The 21,355-nt window shown below is 42.9% G+C and overlaps 3 protein-coding genes and 1 long non-coding RNA gene across 10 annotated transcripts; 2 read left to right on the plus strand and 2 right to left on the minus strand.

Annotated features, from left to right (window-relative positions):
- Positions 1-2,860, minus strand: LOC8059678 (40S ribosomal protein S11). The gene is made up of 6 exons (XM_021460461.1): positions 2,744-2,860; positions 1,887-1,927; positions 1,690-1,790; positions 921-1,065; positions 748-837; positions 1-348 (listed from the first exon to the last, which is right to left on the minus strand). Exons 1-6 carry the CDS (start codon positions 2,753-2,755, stop codon positions 255-257), a joined length of 483 nt encoding a protein of 160 aa, XP_021316136.1. The 5' UTR covers positions 2,756-2,860; the 3' UTR covers positions 1-254.
- On the plus strand, positions 3,843-8,848 carry LOC8059679 (calcium uptake protein, mitochondrial). Its single transcript, XM_002452394.2, has 9 exons — positions 3,843-4,360; positions 4,624-4,691; positions 4,786-5,009; positions 5,485-5,568; positions 6,459-6,672; positions 7,450-7,626; positions 7,714-7,833; positions 8,062-8,331; positions 8,471-8,848. The coding sequence occupies exons 1-8, from the start codon at positions 4,048-4,050 to the stop codon at positions 8,275-8,277; spliced, it is 1,416 nt and encodes a 471-aa protein (XP_002452439.1). The 5' UTR covers positions 3,843-4,047; the 3' UTR covers positions 8,278-8,331; positions 8,471-8,848.
- Positions 9,664-15,159, plus strand: LOC110435125. 7 transcript variants are annotated; one of them, XR_002452797.1, is made up of 6 exons: positions 9,667-9,982; positions 10,087-10,154; positions 10,866-11,103; positions 11,203-13,002; positions 14,298-14,469; positions 14,629-15,159. It is a non-coding gene; the product is annotated as an uncharacterized LOC110435125 (long non-coding RNA). The 7 variants fall into 7 exon arrangements; XR_002452800.1 differs by having other exon boundaries at positions 10,876-11,103; XR_002452796.1 differs by having other exon boundaries at positions 9,670-10,154; positions 11,203-11,354; positions 12,120-13,002.
- LOC8072457 (probable glycosyltransferase At5g20260) lies at positions 16,352-21,192 on the minus strand. Its single transcript, XM_021460506.1, has 3 exons — positions 20,563-21,192; positions 20,236-20,417; positions 16,352-20,032 (listed from the first exon to the last, which is right to left on the minus strand). The coding sequence occupies exons 1-3, from the start codon at positions 20,761-20,763 to the stop codon at positions 19,003-19,005; spliced, it is 1,413 nt and encodes a 470-aa protein (XP_021316181.1). The 5' UTR covers positions 20,764-21,192; the 3' UTR covers positions 16,352-19,002.

Genomic DNA, 21,355 nt, shown 5'->3' on the forward strand with positions numbered 1-21,355 from the left:
TAATCGTTCAACTGAAACAAAGCCTTAAATACGTCACTCAAGATTTTGCTCTTCACAATATTGCTGAATTCAGCACATTTGACTTTTAACTTCGCACATATTTCTCTGAGTCAAAAATCCTAGTACAAATGGCATATAGAAACTGACATCAAAATCTCGTGATCTTATAACTTTCGCAATCTTCTCATGATCTATAACTTTCAGAATCTTCTCATGATCTATATCTTTCAGAATCTTTGATGTATTCCTCTTCCTCAGGCAGCAGTGAATGCCTTCTTCACTGCACCACTCTTTGACCCGGCAGGGATAACCTTCAGCACATTAAACCTCACCGTCTTGGACAGTGGCCTGCATAGGCACATGGCACAACAGTGAGTTTTTGAGAGCTTAGAGTGCCATCGAGCAGCTATTATGGGCACAGCAGAAAATCTAGTATCTATAGTAATGCCATAATCGTATTGGGAAAAGTGGTGCAAATGTAGAGATAAGTTGTGCAAAGACCAAGCTTAGGCCTTGTTTAGTTCACCCCAAAAACCAAAAAGTTTTCAAGATTCTCCGTCACATCGAATCTTACGGCACATGCATGAAGCATTAAATATAGATGAAGACGAATCTTTTTACCCTAGTTAGTCCATGATTGGATAATATTTGCCACAAACAAACGAAAGTGCTACAGTGCCTGAAAACTTTTCATTTCGCGAACTAAACAAGGCCTTAGCTTCAAAATAATCAAAACTGTCTTTTTACCTGCACTGGCCAATAATCACATGGTCTCCTTCCTTCACACGAAAGCAAGGGGAAATGTGGGCGGGGATGTTAGAGTGCCTCTTCTCATACCTATACAAGAAAACCAGAATTACGGTTAGTATGATGAAATTATCCCATACAAGTCTGAAAACCATCAAAGAATATTCACCGACCTCTGATATTTCTTGACAAAGTGAAGGTAGTTCCTACGAACAATGATGGTCCTGTTCATTTTGGCGCTATGGCATGTTCCAGCAATGATGCGGCCTCTAATTGACACAGTGCCAGTGAATGGGCATTTCTTATCAATGTAGGTTCCTGCAATACAAGACAAATGAAGAACATTTAGGTCTCAAAGTTTACTTAGTTTCTGCACTGGACAGCTATGGCAAGCAATTCTGAGTAAATGCATTGGAAACCAAAAAAAAAGAGCCACACAGACACCAAAAAAAACATGAAGAGACAGACCAATGGTAAGTGGATAGCAAACAATCTAGTTTAAGGGAGCAGGAATGTTCATAAAGAATCAGGTAGATAAAGAAGCACGTGTAATCAAGGACGAACTGAAAGACAAATTTTCATGCCATCCATACTGTTTCTAGTCACACCTCCAGGTTGGATACAAAGCATTCATTTCAATGGCCATTAAGAGAACCAGGCACTCCTTGGAGTATAGCAACATTGCCATAAGATTGCTAATGTTTTCTATTTCAGTACAGCCCAAGTGTTGCATAAAGGATGAAACACTTGAGTGACCGATAGCTTAAATAGGGTACACTTATACTGGATTTGATCAGTTGTGGATTCTCTGCTAGTCTCTTAAAAGTGATGAATCAGTGAACACTACGAACCCAGAGTAAGTTACATTAAGCTAACAAGTAACATCAAATTAGGGAGTTCTGAAATGACAAAATTGTTGGACAAGCGAGCTCCAGGACAAACCTTCGATGGCTTCCCTGGGAGTCTTGAAACCAAGGCCAATGTTCTTCCAGAACCTGTTGCCACCCTTGCCAGGCTTATTCCCCTTGGCGGCCTTCTTCGAGCTGCAGCATTATAGAAATGAAACCATGATTAGTAGTTCGTTGCACAACAAAATACCACGAACCCAATTTACAAAGAATAACACTAATTTCTCTTACCAGAGGAAAACCTTAGGCTGCTTGAGGAAAGCCTTCTCTGTCTGCAAAAAACAGATAAGTGTTTAGTTTTTATTACAGATAAAATGGTGACAAGTTGATGAAATTGTACTGATAACAGAAACATAGCAACCCACTCGTGCTACATAGTAAGAACTAGACTGATCCACATAGATCTGGTGCTCGACTGAATATTTATCTACATCTATTTTATAGCGTCGCAACTGAGGGCCTGTTTAGATGCAGCCAAAAACCAAAATGTTTTGGAGAAATGTACACTTTTTGGAAGAATGGATCTAAACAGGGGTATGTAAACCATGGGTTGTAAAGATTTAGAATTTGGGACCCTTGAGTCCCAAAACTGTCCAAAAAGTGGCTAGAGACCCGAGTTGGACGGATATACCCCCAGCAATCATGTGCCTGTACTTCAATTAATAAAACAAATCAAGCATTAAATGTGGGCAAATCTGTCTTATATGTTGCAGACCAAAAAGGTTTTGGAAGCATTTAAACACCTATTCAGATGTAAAGTTTACAGCCAAAACTTTTGGAATGTAAAAATTTGGGATCTAAACAGGCCCTGAATCAATCAGTGAGGAAATTAGTTACCCACATCCATTTCATAGTATCAGGATTGAACGATGCTAATGAGGATCAATAGGACGTCTACATAAGAGCAAGGACACCTCGACAGAACAGCACTAGACGTCTAGACCTGAAGGTGTCAACATGACTTACAAGCAAGGCACCATAGCAAATTGGGCCAAAAGAACGCTGCGGGAAGGCTAGTATTCCCCACTCGGGCTTATCGAAAGATAACAAATGGATAGCTCGTCATGCAGTCCACGGATGCAACTCACCTGCTCCGCCATGGTTGATGTTCGAGAGGACTAACGGGCAGCGGCGCACGGCGTAGACGGCGACAGCGGCGGCGGCGCGAGGATAGAAGGCGTGCCCAAACCAAAACCCTACTCATCCGGCTGGTTATATGTATGCGAGTTAGGTGGGCTTTTGTTCTTTTCTTTTGAGGTTACATGGGCTTTTCCTTTTGGGGGCCCTTTTTCTTACTGTTTACATACTGGGCTTTATTACTACCGCTGGTAAGCTTTTTTTTAAAATTTTTTTAAACAATTGTTCTGAATAAAAAAGTGGTACTGAAGAAATTCAAATCTCGCGTTCAATTGATAGGGATTCCATTTCTGCACAACTCACTACAAAAAATCTTAACTTTTTTATGAGTTGGATTGGATTGAAACAAAATTCTACAACTCACAATATTATCTGTGTGGAGCCATTTTCATGCTAAAATAATAGACATATCAAATACAATGTCAACCATGGCGGAGCAGGTGAGTAAATAGTGTCAGATACGATATACGTATCTGACATTGTATTTGATTATTTTAGAGCAAAAATAGTAAATAGTGTCAAACAAAAGATGTTGTGAACTATAAAGGTGTATGTATGTATGTATATATCCATAGTTTAAGTGTTTGTTCAATGTCAAGCTTTATACAAAAAATAGACTAGCACTGGCACATGTTGTTTTCATTCATAATTTTAATTGGATTTTCATGAAGCACTTTTTAAGTTGCATTACGTAGGACCACGGGATCGGAACACGGAACACTTAATCCTTCGGATGCACATGTTCTTTGAGTAGCTTTCCATCGACTTTCGTAGCGGGAAAGGCTAAGACAACAAAGAACACAAACAAAACACTGTTATATTGTTTTCATGAGATATCACTGGCTTCTCCGTCAGGGTAGACCAGGTGGAGTTAGCAAGGTTCGCCAAATGTTACCGAAGTCATGTGACTTTGAAATACTCGATGTAGTTTTGCCAAAGCTTACTGCCACTGCCATATACAAGCCGTGTTTTTTTTTGAATAAATAAAGGAAATTGAAAAAGAACATTTTTTTTGCTTGCATATTGCCTGAGGCTACAAAGCCGGACAGGCCCTGGCCGGGTTGTCTTGTCTCCACGGCACAAAAATGGGAAGCCCAAGAAAGCCGGCCAGCTAATCGCCTATTCCTTCCCTCCTCCCTCGCATTCCGGCAGGCTCCGCCAACGTCCGTGCGTCCCCGTCCCCGCGTCGCCGCTTCCCCCCTCCCTTCCCTTCCCTCCGTCCTCGGCGAATCGAAGCCGCTAGCCCCCGACATCCATGGCTGCCGCGTTAACCCGCCTCCGATCCGCCGTCGAGCGGCTCGGGCCCTCCCGCGCCCGCGTCCGCGCCTTCTCCGCAGCCGCTGCTGAGGCCGAGGCGGCCAGCGACTCTAGGGCTTTCACCGCGGCCGCGGTGGCCGCCGGCTCGGGGCTGGGGATCTGGCTGCTGTCCTCGAACCCGCAGCCGCTCGCGGACTCCGGCCTGGCGGAGGATGCCACCACCGCAGGCGGCGGAGGCAACAGCGGCTTCCCCGCAGCTTTCGGCGGTGTTGGAGCCACCGGGGAGCGGGAGGCCAGATTCCTCTTCGGGGGTGAGCACCCTTGGTTGAACAATACGTAGCTTTACGCAATGAATTAGCGTCTGCGATGCTTTGTGTAGATGATGTGACGCGTCCGAGCCTGTGGATTTGTGGCTATCGTTGCACGAAAAATGCTAGTGTTTTTTTCTAGCCGAGTCGCCATCAGCATTCTTCTCGTTTGAAGAGCATTTGTAGCCGTGTATATTGTATATTTAAGTTAATTTGGTCATAGTTGATAGAAACGGCATGATGATTTGGTTAACATCGTCTTGTAGATTCATATCGCCGAAGGGTGTTCTTCAAGTATGAGAAAAGGATTAGGACGCGCAGCCCTCCAGAGAAGGTAATGTGGCATTCCATATTCAGAAATCAGAATAACCATTCTACGTCATATGGTGATAATTTTCCCATTCAAATCCTTGTGCTTCTTCTGCTAGATCTTTGAGTACTTCGCATCCGTCCACAGCCCGGAGGGTGAGATGTACATGTTACCTACCGACCTGATGAGGGCGGTCGTTCCCGTTTTCCCCCCATCAGAGTCCAAAATTGTCAGGGAAGGGAGATTGAGGGGGGAGCGCCACCCTGGCGAGCTACAGTGTGCCCCATCTGAGTTTTTCATGCTATTCGATACAAATGGTGATGGAGTCATCTCCTTTTCTGAGTAAGTGGGTTGTGACTTGAACTAAAATGATTGTTTGCCATTTCCCCTGCCATCTACTATACATATCTGCATCTACATTCGTAGTTTCTCTTCGTTCTGTCTTGTTATCTTTATGCAATGAAATAGTTAAGACAAGCTAATGTAGGGATATATTATCATATATAGGCGCGGACGCGCCGTCAACTATACATGCGTAGGGATGACACTGACACATCTAGGCATCTAGCTTACTGGGTATCAGTATCTCTATGCTATTAGTGTCAAAAGGGTTGGAATATACCTAGAGATCTTTGTTTAGATAGGAGTGCTTGGAAAGCAGCTATCGACGTACCTGAACCGTGACTAGGGGCTCATGTCGGGTTTCAACTCTAGCCTACCCCAACTTGCTTGGGACTAAAAGGCTTTGTTGTTGGCTATTAGTGTCACATGCCTTTCTGTACTACTAATTTTTTATTTCTAATGTTGCCTCATGCAGGTATATCTTCTTTGTAACATTACTTAGCATCCCTGAATCAAGCTTCAATGTGGCTTTCAAGATGTTTGATCTTGATCACAATGGGTATGTTATCTTCCAGCTACTGGAGCCCGTTTATATTCATATTCTGTAGAGGCTTCTTTGTGCATCTCAGCATCTGGTCCCTCTTCTTATTTTAATTTAATTAGCTCTGAACCATTTAATTGTTGCAAGCCTGCTCACTTACATATTTTAGTTTGGAAATTTTTTGACTAGCCACATCTTATTTGGAAATACTGGTATCAGATGACTATGGTCATATGTGCGATCTTCTACAGCTAATGGTATCTGGGGAAAATGCAATCCCATGTTTCTTTTGGTGGCATTTGATCACATTTGGTATATAGAACTCCCGATGTGAGTATGTGACCCCACTGGCAAAATGTCACCTCCATGGATTCAAAGGAAGCACCAGATCTCAATCTCTCAACAAAGAACACCTCCAAATCTCTCTACCCCACCCCAAAATTTTTATCACAACATTTCGTAGCAAATCTAGTACCCATTTTAATTAATGAATCTGGTTATACATGGGTTATTGCATTGGAACAGTTAACCAATGTAAGTCCTTAGAATTTAAAACTGTGAATGGCATAGTTCTGGAAGAAAATCAGAAAGAGTAAAAGAAATACCTGACATCGCTAGTTTTGACTTCTGCATTGTTTGATCCCTTTAAACTCGACTCTTTTTTTTTTTCCATTTCTGAATCTATTAAAATTATGTGGTTCACTTTACATTTTGGTATGTGCTTTACAGAACGACGCCTTTAAACTATATTATCCCCTACATGTTGTTTACATTTGGCAATTCATGTACAGTTTGTCATCCACAAAAAAAACCTGCTTTTTGAGCATGTCCAAGGGTATGATTAAATTCGACACTGTTTTTCTGTTTATTATTCTTTGTTCTCACTTGCTACTATGTCTTCATCACAGGGAAATTGACAAAGATGAGTTTAGGAAAGTGATGACACTGATGCGATCCTATAATAGACAAGGAGCTGCTCATAGGGATGGTTTACGCTTTGGACGTAAGGTTTGTCAGCCGGTGGAAGATGGTGGACTGGTCGAGTACTTCTTTGGCAAGGATGGGAATGAACATCTACACTATGATAAGTTCTCTAGTTTTTTGAAGCAATTGCATGATGAGGTGATTTATTTCTTTTTCATTTTTTTGTTCATTAATATATTATCAATCTAGATAATGTTTCTATTGATATAACTCTGGAGAGACTTAGTTAAAGCCAAATAAATCAGAGTCTGTATCAATCAACTGCACTTGTCAGCATTTGCTTCTGTATTTCTTCAGAACTCAAAACAATCTATTCATTTCATAGAGGAAGATTATGTGTCACAAATAGTTCTATTCTAGAAAATGTTGATGAACATGACCATGCTATATGTAAGTTTGCAGATTAATTCGTATAGAGTTGTATTTGGTTTTATGTACTTTCTATAAAGAAGTAAACTGTGGAGAATCAGAAACAAAATATTTGTACATGGAAAAAACTGCAATTTTTGGAATGTAGAAATAGAAGGGACAAGCTTGCACTACCAAATTCTAATTCATTCCAGATTTTGAACGCACAACTTATGGTAGAGTTTCCTTGTTTTGTAACTATTTAGTGTGTTGGTCTTGGAGAAACTGAGCTTTGGTAAGGTCAAAGTTCAATGTTTTTACTAGTGCATCTCATTTTGTATTGGTGTAGATTAGTGATTATTTCCATTGTATTCTACCTCTTGACCAGCATCTGGGTTACCATCATAAAATAAGCATTAATAATCCTTGTTAAAGGATTCAGTGAAAGCATGAAAATTTTCTTAGCACCACAAGCCTATGTGGTACCCCCTCCCTCTCATTATGCCTAGTCCATTCACGAGAAATTTTTAACTCATTGTGTTTTCCCCCTGGTTGAATCTTCTGCAGATTGTCCGCTTGGAGTTCAGTCACTACGATGTGAAATCATCCAACACAATACCTGTGAAGGACTTTGCTTTATCCATGGTTGCTTCTGCTGATATGAATTACATAGACAAATTACTGGATAGAGTCGACGATTTGGATGACAATCTTGACCTCAAGGATCTGCGCATTACCTTCGAGGTTGGACTATTAGCTATTCATCATCAATCATCATTGTTCTTTGGGTTCACCATTGTTCCATTTCAAATTAAAATTCTATAATCTCAGGAGTTCAAGGCATTTGCTGATCTTCGAAGAAGGTTGGAACCATTTGCAATGGCCATCTTCAGCTATGGCAAAGTAAATGGTTTGTTGACGAAGCAGGATCTAAAACGTGCTGCATCACATGTAAGGTCTTCTACACCTGCCCTGTGTAGTTTGAATTAGCTATTACCAATTGAAATATTTCTTCCAGGTTTCATTAGAAGAAGCACTTGTTTCACATTTCTCTCATTATGTAGTATTCTGCCCTAGGCTGCTAGCTAGCCTGTTTGTTTATAGCTGAGATGCTCCAGTTATTCACAAATATTAGATTAGATCCGTATTCTGATTGATTTCTTACTCTTTGCTTTATAGGTTTGTGGAGTGGACTTGACTGACAAAGTAGTGGACATAATTTTCCATGTGTTTGATGCTAACTCTGATGGTAACCTGAGCTCAGAGGAGTTCCTGAGGTCATTACAAAGAAGAGAAGGTGACATTCGCCAGCCAGCAACTTCAGGTTTCCTAGGGGTGATTGCCTGCTGGCTGAACTGTACGAAGTGTTCTCTTCAACAGATGCTGCCCCAGTAGATTCTTTTGACACTCATGACAGTGTCTTCGTTGCCCTTGGTTGCTGTGTTTAATGTAGGTTTGCCAAACTCACCTTTTGTTTAGTTTCATTATTAAGTTTTCAGAAAATTTCAACTAAACTACTCGTTAATCGCTCATCTAGGTACATAATAATTGTCTTCATCTATTTTGTGATGATTTTGATCATGTGTAGGAGCTGGAGAACGTGATCGACAACAGATAGAGTTCAGAAGTGTGAAGAGGATTTTTGGTGTAAATATTACCCTGCGGCCCCTGCTTAATACTGAATTAGATTTGGTCATACCACGTAGCAGCTGTAAGGAATACCTTCCGTTCTCGTCCAAGGGCTCCAATGACATGCATCTTCTCCCCTGACGTTAAATGTCCATCGACTTAGAGCCTTGCTACCTATCTTGCTTTTAGCTCATCCCCGATGCTAATATTCTGTGGATTGTGGCTGGACAATCACACTTGTAATGACTAATCGTCACTCGATGCTTCTCTTTTACTGAATAAATGAATGGTAATGTGATCCGCTGGAAAGATTATATTATGGGAAAAGGTTGTGACATAACTGATGGATTGTAAACCAGGAGAGTATAACTGTGAATGGTACACATGTTGGTGTTGGTGCATAACTGCGTATAAATAGAAGGTACCGAACACGCAAGGTACACAAAATCGGACTGGAGTCGAACACGCAACATGCTGGAAGTGCAAAGCACCGCGGGTGTGATTTTTTTAGAAGGTACCGTGGGTGTTGATTAGAGTAACTCTGTCGGCTCACTTTTCCTTCTTCTCCTAAAAGTAATTTTAGTATGGCCTCGTTTAGTTGCGACCTAAAAGCTTTTTATCATATCCCATCCCATTAAACATTTGGACACATGCATGAAACATTAGATATAGATAAAAAAAAACTAATCGTACAATTTATATGTATTTTACGAGATGGATCTTTTGAGCCTAGTTAGTCCATGATTAGACACTAATTGCTATAGTTACTTATGTGCTACAATATCTCAAAAACTTTTTAGGGTACGAACTAAACAGACCCTATATAGAAGTGTCATGCAGCAATAGATCACGCAAAACTCACCCTTAGACTGTCTCCAACGACCCTTACCCAAAATACAAGACCTATTCGAAGTTTGAGTAACGCTACAGATAAAAGATTCTATTATCACCTATTCGAAGTTTGAGTAACGCTACAGATAAAAGATTCTATTATCATTTTTAGTATTCTCCAACAACAGACTCAAAAGAGAATCATTTCTGCAAATGGGTCTCGATGAGAGAGGATACTCATATTTGAGTTATCCTATATCCTATATACAATACAACTAATAAAAAGAGTAAAAGATGGACACTTTTCTGGTGCGGCATTTTTTTCGTCTGTCTGCCTCCCGCATCGTGCGTCCCCGTCCGCGTCCCCGTCGATCCCCTCCCCGATCCTCTCCCTCTCTCCTATCGCGTCCGCGCGAGCGTCGCGATCGATCCCCGCGCCCCGACCCCCTTCCTGGACGAGAACGGTTGCGCTCGCCCAACGCCGTCGCGAGCGCCCTGGTCCCCTCATTGGTCTCGAGCACCGTCAGGACCGCCGCCACGAGCGCGCTGGTGGCCGCGTCCACGTCCACGCAGACCCTGGTGTCGTGCGCTGTCGCGACCGCCTCCACGAGCTCGCCGTTGGTCGCGTCCGCGCTCGCCGGTAAAGCCCTACCATAGGAACAAGCCACCGCCGCAAGGCCATCCTCCGACATGTGCCGCCGCCTCGCTCGTCCCTGATCCGTGCCCGTCATTTGCTGCTCCTAGGACGGAGCATTGAAAAGGACAAGGTGCCACCGCCACATGCAATTTCTGCGTCGGGCCCTTCATCACAGGTATGCCACACTTTCTCCCTTTGTGTTTTGCAAAACCGAGCACCCAAAGTCACTGTATTCAAATCTGATATAATTACAAGTGTATACATGTATCTCTTTCAGATATACCCCACTCTGATTTTCTATAGTCTTTGATTTCCGTTGATTCCAGAGAACTAAGATATTTGTATCCCTTTACAAGTATTATGCCTACAACTTTGGTCGCTTTCAAAGGTTATCAGTCGTACATGTGCACACTCAAATGCCCTTCAGACTTAAGTGGATCTGCGCCTGCACCTCTATGTGATTTGATCTGTTTTGTTCTGAATGTTCCTAGCCCTTGTGCTCCTCATCCTTCTCCCTTGCCTTTATGATATGTTAAACCAAGCATTTGGCTATTTGTATTCAGAGATCTTATCCAATTACAAGTGTATACATGTATTATGACTACTAACTTTGATCCCTTCCAAAGATTATCAAGCGTACATATGCCACTGGTTGTCATATACAAGATTATCAAGCGTACATGTGCCACTGGTTGTCATATACAACCAAAAACATTAGTTGTAGACGGAGCTGATTTATATATACACATGTATTTAAACTTAGAGTGCACCTGAGACGTTTCTTACTTTAAAATTTTATAGGATTTAGATATCTTAGTTCTGAACTTTTAATGTCCTAAGTTGATTGCTGGTAGTCTGGTACCAACCAAAATCTATTCACCAACAGATGATTAAAGGCAGGTGGGAGCAACCACTAAACTTTGTTGACGACACCACTGGTGAGCCCCTGTCCCTGCGTCGCCGGTGAGGACGTGCCTAGCTCCTCAACTTCCTGGTTAGAGTCATTTCTAGGCTTCATCGATGACATCAGTAAAGATCCGGAGTCCCTACATTGTCGGTGAGGATGTGCCTAGCGTAGAGATCAGGCATCAACGCTCATGGTGCTTGCTCGCCACCCATTCCAGGTGCCACTGATTGCCCTATTGTTCGTGACCTAACAATTCATGTTTGTTCTCCCTCCTGTCTTTTTTGATGGTCCTAACTCCAGCTGCTCATCTTTGAAGACAACACCAGTTGTGCCGCCATCACCTCGTGCTGCTCAGAGGAAGAGAAGGTGCCACCGTCGCATGCCAGGTGCTTAGGTCTTCATCATGCAGCAACAAGCACCCAACAGGACAGATCTTGCTGCTACTTCACAGTGGATCCGGTAGTGAAGGTTAGTGTCAAGTTCTGAACTTGGATAACTCCTGAAAGTTTGGTTCAATCTCAGCTCTTACCAGTTGGTATGTGTGATGGATCCTAGGAGGACATGCAAAACTTTTTTTGTTCTCTATTTTTCTTGCTACTGCCCTAGAACATACATCGTGCCACAACATCTTGTTGTTGCTTCACCTAATATAGTCCCATTTCATCTGAATAACTGATCCCATTCTTTAGAGGCTTGAATTCACATGTGCAGATATATAGGTGAAGCAGCAACCATCAGAGATCTAACAGTTTGGACTTTTTGATATGGCACCTGCTGATGCAGGACTAATTCCTATGGTTCTATCCACTACAGTGGACATACAATTGTCTTTACGATCCTGTATCTATTGCAAAGGAGTTTGTGGTTTTTTTTTTGGATTATGAAAACAAAGAAGATTCTGTCAATTTCTAGAAACTAAGGTTAGGTGGCTTTATCATATTTGTCACATAGATTGTTGCAATTTTGACAGTGCACGTTTGTTTGGGTCGTAGTGTACTTTTCCATTAGAAAAGAGATTGGTTGTTTTTTCTGCAAATTTTGTCTCATCAGTTTTTTAGGGCATAGTGTATTTTTTTTCAAACTAAATTTTAGGAAAAAAACGTTTCACTTTTTCCTTCTGCAGATATGTGCATCAACGAAACTGAACTTTAGGGCATTTAAATATAATGTAAGAATTATTCATATGAACTATATAACATTTGTCAACAAAAATGAACTTTGGACATTTTGCAGGATTTGTGGTTCAAATTCGGTCTGTTATCCTCTAGCAAGAAAGAGAGACTAGCTATTAGTGTTTCTCGTACAGAACAAGACAATTCAATCAATTCAATGATGGTCCAGCTGGAGGAGCAAGAGAAGTTATGAATTGGATCAAGTATTGCTTCAGATTTTAGAGGAAAATAAATAAATAAATAACAAAAATAATCTGTATTTTTCTTCCATACATTTACATTGCCATAGCTGTGTTCAATGTTTTGTTTTTTATGAGGATGTTCTAATAAACCATCCTGATAGTTTGATAATTTTCTGAGGATGTTTATGATACTAGAATAGTCTCCCTTTGCATGATCGGTTGTGGAGACCATAATGTTTATAATTACATTTTCATTACAACTTGGTCAACTACTTAACTGGAGCTTTTTGCACTGCCTGATGATTGCAAACTCAAGCCTCACCCACACGGCATGCTCTGTATTGACACTGAGCTACCATGCAACCTATTTGATTTCCGCATGACTTTGATTGATATTTATGCAGAACATTGGAGTGAAGGACAACAGATTTTGCTATTGCTATGAAGATATTCCAGTATAGTTCTCTTGTGCTTTTCAATATTGCTGATCATGAAGTTGAGTACTATCTTCAGGATGCCGGACGACCTCGCCAAGGCATCGTCGCCGTGCCGCTGCTGGAGGTGACCAGGATCGATGACCTCGCCAAGCCGCTGTCACCGTTGGACAGGCCGATGTCGGACGCGACTCCTGCCGCTGCCTACCGGATGCAACAAGGCGCCTGAGACCCTGTGCCCGCGACGTCGAAGCCGTTCGGAAACCAAGCAGCTCAAGGCAGCTACCCTCCCTGCATCGAGTGCCCTCTACCTGCGTCGTGGCCCACGGTGAGCTGTCAATCCTCCCCAAATGTATAGGGAATATACTAGAGGGATGTGTAGTCGAAGCTAACTATGGAACCTTGATCAATCTCTTGCTCAGCAGAGAAATTATTTATGATGCCTTCCAAAAGTGATAAATCAAGAGGAGTTGGCTCTGCACTTTCATCCCGTAATAGCTTACCAACATATGATGTTTACGATATTCATCTGTCAATTATAGGATACAATAGTTATTCTGTAAAAGTTGCATGCATAGAATTTTGCAGAACAACTGTGTGCTGGATTGAACAATGACTTTTGAAAACCTTATCTGTCAAATTTATAGCACTGTTTAAATAGTAATCAGATTCAAGCAAAGCTACCATATAGGTGAAATCAGCAAGGTTCAAGTAGGAAGATACAATTCATAAAAATACGAGTAGGACCCTGCAAGATATGGTTACTTTGGTTTAGTATGCATGTTCCCTGCAAGATATGGTTACTTTGGTTTAGTATGCATGTTTTGAAAGTTGATTCCTTTGCTGCGTGTGCCTATTTTGAATCCAATGGGCTGTACCAATTTCTGAACTTGTGATGCTTGGGGTTTCAGAGTTCTGTTGGCATTGGGGCTTTCTACCTTTGATGGAGGAGGCAGCACCAATGATTATGTATAGGCAAAAGGAAAACTAGCTTAATGTAGTGCACTGCTTAGATTTGTTTGGGAATACAGCTGACAAGGCTTTTTTTGGTTTCCAGTAAGCTTTCAAATGGATCACATAGAAGGTTGCATTGAGTTTGACACGTCATCTTTGTTCCATGCTCAATCTTGAGTTTGAATGTCATGACACTGTCATGATTATCGATTTGGAATCAAACTTAGTGTATGCAATGCTTGGCTTAATTGATTTATAGAATTGAGAAGTACACTTTCTTAGGTATTTAATTTTAAAGGGATTCACAGGAACACATTGTACCATTTGTTGATTTTGGCACCCCTTATGGGTTGTTAGGATCTTGTGAAAGTTTGCAGAATCTATATCGTCACTTAGCTTTTATATCTGCAACTTGGTTCCAGATATTTTGATAATGATTTTTCAGCTGCTACCTTACTAAAATAAATACAAAGTTCTTATATATCTTGTCCTTTTTATTGCTTAACTTAAACATGAAAACACTGATCAGTCATGAATTTGTTGCTAATTCGAGCACTTCTGCATTTGTATATCGAAATAAACAAAACATATATACTGAAGTATAGCTGTGAAGCCAGTTAAGCAACTCATCATATAAGCCTAATCCTTTTGAAATTGTCTTTATTTTAGTGCCATGTTGGCCAAGGCAGACAAGAGTGGCGAGGCACACCTAGAGCTGTGCTGCGTGCTGATGGGCCGGCCGGAGGCTGTCCTGGCAGGGTCATCATAAATTCGTAATCCTGCCTCAGCAGCCATGACTATGCAAAACCTTTTCTCAGTTCCATATGTACAGTTTTTAAAGGTTTTGCCTCATCTTTTAATTTATATTTCAGATACATAATTTTTTTATACAACTTAGTATTTTTTTTGCGTATCAATTTTAGTTACACAAATTATGGTCTCCTCATATCCCAAGTTTCCAACAATGGTTAATATTGCTAATTTGCTATCCTTTTAACAGGGGTTAAGCACTTGCTCTTGCCTCCAGCAGCTTAAGGGGCCTCTTCCTAAGAACGGACTGGTGGTTGAAAATAATAAACACACAAAGCCTGCTATCTAACTGTAAGCTTCTTATGGCTAATAATCACTGGTTTGACAATGCATTCCTAAGGGTGTGGTGGCAAAGCCAAATTGGCCGAGAGATAAATTGCAGTGTTTCGCTATAATTAATTTCAGTGGTCTTCAATGCTACAGTGATCAGATTTGTCAAACATTTTACAAATAATAAAACATTGGAGATCTTGAACAGAGCATGCTAATCTACCTGGCTGATCTGTTTTCTCAGGTACTACTACAACTATTGGTTCTTATTGTTATTTTTGTTCTCAGCTACTTGGATACCCTGCAGCTTGTAGCAACCAATAATAGAACATGTTGATCTAGATTTTACCTTGCCCCCATTATGCTTATCTGTCTAAGAAAAGGAATTACAGTATAAAGTAGAAAGAAAAATACAGAAACAGAAACAGAGCTGCAGCGATGTGTTTGTGAATTTATGGTTACTGATCTCCTTCCTATAATTTTGCATTTGTAATCACTTTTAACTCAACGGTCTTGCCGATTGAAACATAGAGGTGGGACTTACTTTGAGTACCACTCAAATCTAGATAGCGTCATCAAATTTCTGTTTTTCACACTCTGTAAAGGCTTAACATTGTGTATGTGGCATACATTATGATATTGCTTTGTGCCTGACCCCTCTTAGTCTTCTTTATGATTTTCTAATTTTTTAAATTCTTGCTTCGAATAATAGTGGATATGACATGCCATTTTGAGCCAAACATTTATATCATATCTATTTTGCATTGCGGCTGAGGTGTCTTCTGACATGGTATAACTGAGATATTTTAGTCCGGTATGCCAGATCGACCCCTCCTGCTCTTTAATTCCGTTGACACTTGGAATAGTACTGCATATGACATGTTCCAACCAAACAATTCATATGATATTGGCTTCACATAGTAGTTCATCATATGTCACATATTCCCTATATAGTGCAAATATTTATATTGAATCCCTAACGCTTATGTCGAAGCTCATCATAAAGGAATACTTTGCTCGAATCCTCATATGGAATTGTCCTAATTTGCCACTTCATGGTTTCAACCTTCCTTTAAGATTAAAATAGTGTCGTACTGGGATCAATTCATGTTAGCACCTATTTGAGGTGTAGCCTTTCTTCTTTATGTACTTATAATAGGTAATTATCCTAAAGTCTTCATATATGTACAACAAAATCATATATTCAACCAATCACTACCTTTGATTGACCCGCGAAAACGCATGGGGTATTGTCCAACTTTGTATTTTTTTTATTAAAAGTCACTTAAATATCGGCATTTTATTTTATAATATTGTTATCATATCGTGCGATCCATGTGTTTTAGTATAAAAGTTTAGCTGTCCCGTAGCAACGCACGAGCACGCTACCTAGTATAGGTACTATATTGGAGGGTATAAGTATTATGTTGAAAACCTATTTTAAATTTAGGTCTCCTTATAGGTCTTCTGTTGGAATTGAAGATAGCCTTACATCCATTCTTATACATGGACACATGGTCATGTCATGATCAAACCAATTTTCCTTCTCCCCCACTTCTGGCTATGTGAGGCGTGATGGCGGGCGCTTGGCATCAACACGAGGGCGCAGTGACCAGTGGGCGGTAGAGCGAGACGTACTTTGCCGGATTAGACAGGATAGGAGATTTGCACTGACCACGAGGGCGCAATCACCAGGATTTTGAGACATCCTTAAAAAATATTACCTTCATCCCAAATTATAAATCATTCTAAGAATATTAGAGAGTCAAAACACCACTAAATTTCTATAGTAAGATAATAATATTTATGATATCAACTTAGTATCATTACATTGTTCATTAATTAGATTTTTATATATACCTATTTAATGTTATAAATTTTCATAATTCTCTCTATAATTTTGGTCAAATTGAGATACTTTGACTCTCCAATATTTTTAGAATAACTTACAATTTGGGATGGATGAATTATTAGAAATGCAGATCAGATAGGAGATTTGCTGGATCAACCTAATCTTTTATATTAAAACGCCATAAATTTTTTGTTTGGTCATGTGAGAAGCATCCTAGACTGGAATAGATAATGTGGCCGAAAAGCATACTAGTCATAACTCGCAAGAGACGTCCGATTCCTCATGTATATATGGTTGCACAGAAAACAACTTCTCTCTTCCCTCGTGTATGGTTTTCTTAACTCAAGTTCAGTTTAATCAGATTTGTAGAAAACCGTCAAGATTGATGACATCAAATTATCACCATGAAAATATTTTCACAATATGTTTATTTAGTATCATAAATAATGTTACTTTGTTCTATAAATTTGGTTGAACATAAAATGTTTTGATTTAAGGCAACTCTACAAAATGATTTATTTAGAGATAAAGGCTCTAGTACTCATACTCCACAATATCAACAAAAATACTCCGGGAGCCACAATATTTCTCTTTACCACATCTGTAGCGTGCAAAAAGAGGGGTCTTAAAAGTTTAGGATCCACCTTACACTCTATTTTCTTTTACAAGGCATAATTTGACATGACATTGTCTTCTGAATTATACTTTGACTATTTATTTATTTTATAGTATATTCCCCATACTTATAAACCTATGATAATTGAATATTACATTTAATTACAAAAACAATAATAACAAGTTTATATTATAATATTTGGAAAATATTAGCTAAATTATTGTTCAGAGAATTTTAAATTTTGAATTCTGATATGCATATGCATGCATGTTCGCATTATGAAAGAGAACGGAAGGCAGGCTCAACCTTTAAGACGACCTTAGAAAAAAAAGGGACTAACATTTAATAAGCACTAAAAATGATAATGTACATCACCAAACAAAAGAAACGGGTTGCCTCGCTCAGCAAGAAACCGAAGGTTCTTAAGTCTTAACTGTTCGGCTCATGAGCACGATTTTCTATGCATGTTTTTTTAGGTTCAGCTGTTTGGGTGTCATGATGAGCATGCATGCTTTTTCTTAAGGTTTTGAGGCTGTTTAGATATCAGCCAAATAGTACTATGGCTTGGCAACACTATAAACTATGGTAGACAAAATCACATTACAAACTATGGCGAGAATACAACAAGTTTTGTCGGCAGACGATGGCCTATAGAATCAAACACTCTCTTTGTCTCGCTCGAGCAAGCGAGCCAACTTGGTCCATCTCTACTGGAAAGGCTAACCTTGTCTAGCGAGACGAGGCTAGGTGATCTGGCAAGACTTCCAAACTATCCCGTTATAAAGTAAAAGGACCTTTAAATAAGACCGAGGTAAAGTAAATTTTGTCTTTAATGGCATATGCTCTCATAATATGGATCACAATATTTGTACTGAGATTTACGCCTAGTAGGAGAGAAACAATTTTTTTGTTAGACACGAATCTCAATGCAAATCTTTTTTTTTTCGAGATCGTGACTTCACGCATTTTTCATTAAGCAGGAGAGCCGATGGAGCGGCAAAGTAACCGATATAATAGATTCGCAAGTAATCCATGGATTACCAACGAAGTCCATAACACAAACGAAGCAAGAAACATGAGGTGGGGGGACCCTCCACAAGACAACCCCAAGCAACTGAACCTAACACAAAATAGCTCAACACGTTGGTCACCAGCAATGATGTGTAGCTGTAGAAGATAAACCTCCAGACGGCAAAGCATCCGTCCAAGCAACCTCGATAGCAAAGCATCTGCCGGAAGGGACGACGACTTCGATGGCAAAGCATCCACAAAAACTCCTCGGCGGCAAAGCATCCACCGGAAAACATGACCGCCCCGTGCGCGGCAACCGACTCCTCCGAGGAGTCGCTAAAGGCCCTCGGGATCACGGACGAGGAATGGCTCCAAACCAAGGCCACCATCGACGCGGCAAAGCATCCGCGGATGGGGACGAACCCACGCAGCATCTCGAGGATAAGCTCGGAGTACTCCTCCGAGTCTCAATGCAAATCTTGTAGTTCATACTTGTAAAGGCATGTGCCCTTGAAGCTTAAAAAAAACTGCGTTCATGAGACCGATGGGCAGCTCCTGCGCGGTTTGAGAGTTTAGGATTGAATATCCAGACTTCGGCAACAGTTTTAGGGTTGACTATCAAACTATACCTATATAAAAGTAGGTAGCTTTTGTACGTACTGCCGTATACAATGCAATCTTCAACTCAGATTAAACACATTTGACAGTGCAACATGAAGGAAAAAAAAAGATCTACTACTATCAATACATGTCCACAAGCATAATGTACAATAAAACACGAGCACATGAATGAATGAACCTGACCGAAACCTGCATCAGTACGGGAGCCTAACGTTGAGCCTTCTGAGCCAGATGGAGTGCATCACCATGCGGATCATGTCGAACCGCTGCGACGGCCGGTGCACCACGAAGTGCCGCTGCGCCTGCAGCACCCTGGCGCGCAGCACCCGGTACCTCCGCTCGGACACCCCCTTGAGTATGTCCTTGAGCTCCGGTATCCTCGCCGGCGGCACGGTCACCGACATCTTGCTCCAGTCCAGCACGTCGCTGAACGGCGGCGGGTACCCATCGGAGATGATGACGGGCACGCAGCCGCTGAACACGGACTCCACCACCCTGGGGCTGGCCACCTCGAATCCGCTGGGGCAGAGGCAGAACCGGGCGCTGGCCATGAGCGCGTGGTAGTCCTGCCCCTTGGGGAGGTACTCGTGGATGTCCATGTCCGGGTCCTTCCTGCCGAGCCAGTACCCCAGCAGCGCCTTGCGGATGTGCCCGTGCATGCCGCCGGCGAAGAAGGCGAGCGTCGTGCGGTTCTCCGGCGGCATGCCGAACGTGGGGCGGCGGAGGAGGCCGTCGCCGAGGTTCACCTCCGGCAGCGTGGCGTCCTTGCGCGGGCGGAAGCTCTCCGAGGTGTTGGCGTTGCACAGCACCCGGATCGCGTTGGCGTAGAGCTCCCCGTTCGCTTCGGAGACCAGAGGCGCCCAGTCGTGGCACGAGACCATGACGTGGTCGGCGCCGCGCGACCTGTTCCAGTAGGGGTACCTGCCGGCGACGACGTCGACGTAGTCGGCGAGCGCGCGGCGCATGTGCGCCATGTAGGCCGTGGTGTTGCGCCGGTAGAATGGGTAGATGTACTGCACGAGGTTGCAGACGCTGACGGGGAGCAGGAAGGCGTGGGCCTCGCCGGGGTGGCGGGCGGCGAAGGGGTTCCGGGGGTCTTCGATCTCCTCCAAGAACTGGCCCTCGATGGAGTAGATGTCGGCGGACGGGCCCAGGTGCGTCAGCGGCGGCTCTCCTTCCTTGTACGTCCATATCTTGAACTTCCTCTCCATCTCCAGGTAGCTCCTTGATCCATGATCAGGCGATCCATGTCAAAGATTGAATTTTTATTGATTTGTGCACTGACGGTATATATGCTTTATTTGTGTCTATATATATGTATATATAACAAAAAAATATATCCTCTATTTGCGCATGCATGTCGATGAGATCGATCCGGCCATCTGGGAGAACTAAGAGAAGTACAGTAGTAACGCATACGTGTTTACCTGTGGAAAGCTCTGGGGTTTCGGTAGATGGCGCCTCGCGGCACGAAGGCGTCGCCGACGTCCTTGAAGCTCCGCCGAACGCTCTCCGCCGCCGTCGCCGTCGCCGGGGCGGCCTCGCGAGCAGCGCGGCGGATGGCCGCCCGAGACCGGGCCAGGGATTCCTCGATCGGGCCGACGCTCACCTGATCATGCACACGTACGTAGACAGACGACCAGATCAAATCAAACGCGACGAAACGACGATTATTTCCCGCAGAGTGTCGTGATTTCCATGACGCCGCGCGCGTTTGTGCACGAGTCACGTCACGTGTGCGTACGTTACCGTACCTTCTCGGCGAGTTGCGCGCTCGCCGGCGCCTTCTGGGGCTCATGCGGAACGTGCCGCAGGAAGTGCTCCCGGACGACGCTGGCCGACTCGGCGGCGGCGCCGCCCAGGAAGGCGGGAGGCGGCAGAACGAAGGCTGCGGCGACGAGCGCGCAGGCGATGAGAGGCAGGGCGATCGCAGCGACACGGCGGCCGTTCTCCATGGAAGTGTTCCCGTCCTCCGTCCAGAGAGCTTCTCTGATGCGCGCGACGATCTCCCTCGCTGGCTCGCGCGTACGTAGTCGGCTACTCCAACGACCGCCCGCGCATGCTGCACAAGGCCTCTTGACTCGATCGGAACTGGCAGTCCAGCGGGCAGTAGCGGCGGTGGTAAAATGCGCACGCAGTCTCCTCGTTGCGGGAACAAAGGGGAACGAGTTTAGCGAGAGTTCGTTGGTAACAGAAGCTGCTGCTGCCGCGCGCGCGCGGCGCAGTTAGTTTTGGCAGTGCGGATTTCGGGATCTAAATCTACTATGCTATGCCCGGCCGCTGCATGCATGCGCCGCACCGTGTGCAGCGCGGCCTTGCTCGATCGGCAGAGGAGCTTCCAGGCTGGTCTTGCACACGGCACACTGATCGATCGAGTCCGAGTCGGCGGCACCCAACGATGAGGGGGCGTGCCGGCCGTGCGTGCACACCGCACAAGTACGCGCGCAACGCCGTGTACGACAGGTGAGTTTTAGGTTGGTAATAAGTACACATCTTTGGTTGATGTTGGGTCGAGGCAATGTACCTGGAGAATTCTGTTGCTAGTGG

Source organism: Sorghum bicolor, chromosome 4 (assembly GCF_000003195.3).
Source record: "Sorghum bicolor cultivar BTx623 chromosome 4, Sorghum_bicolor_NCBIv3, whole genome shotgun sequence".
Taxonomy (NCBI): domain Eukaryota; kingdom Viridiplantae; phylum Streptophyta; class Magnoliopsida; order Poales; family Poaceae; genus Sorghum; species Sorghum bicolor.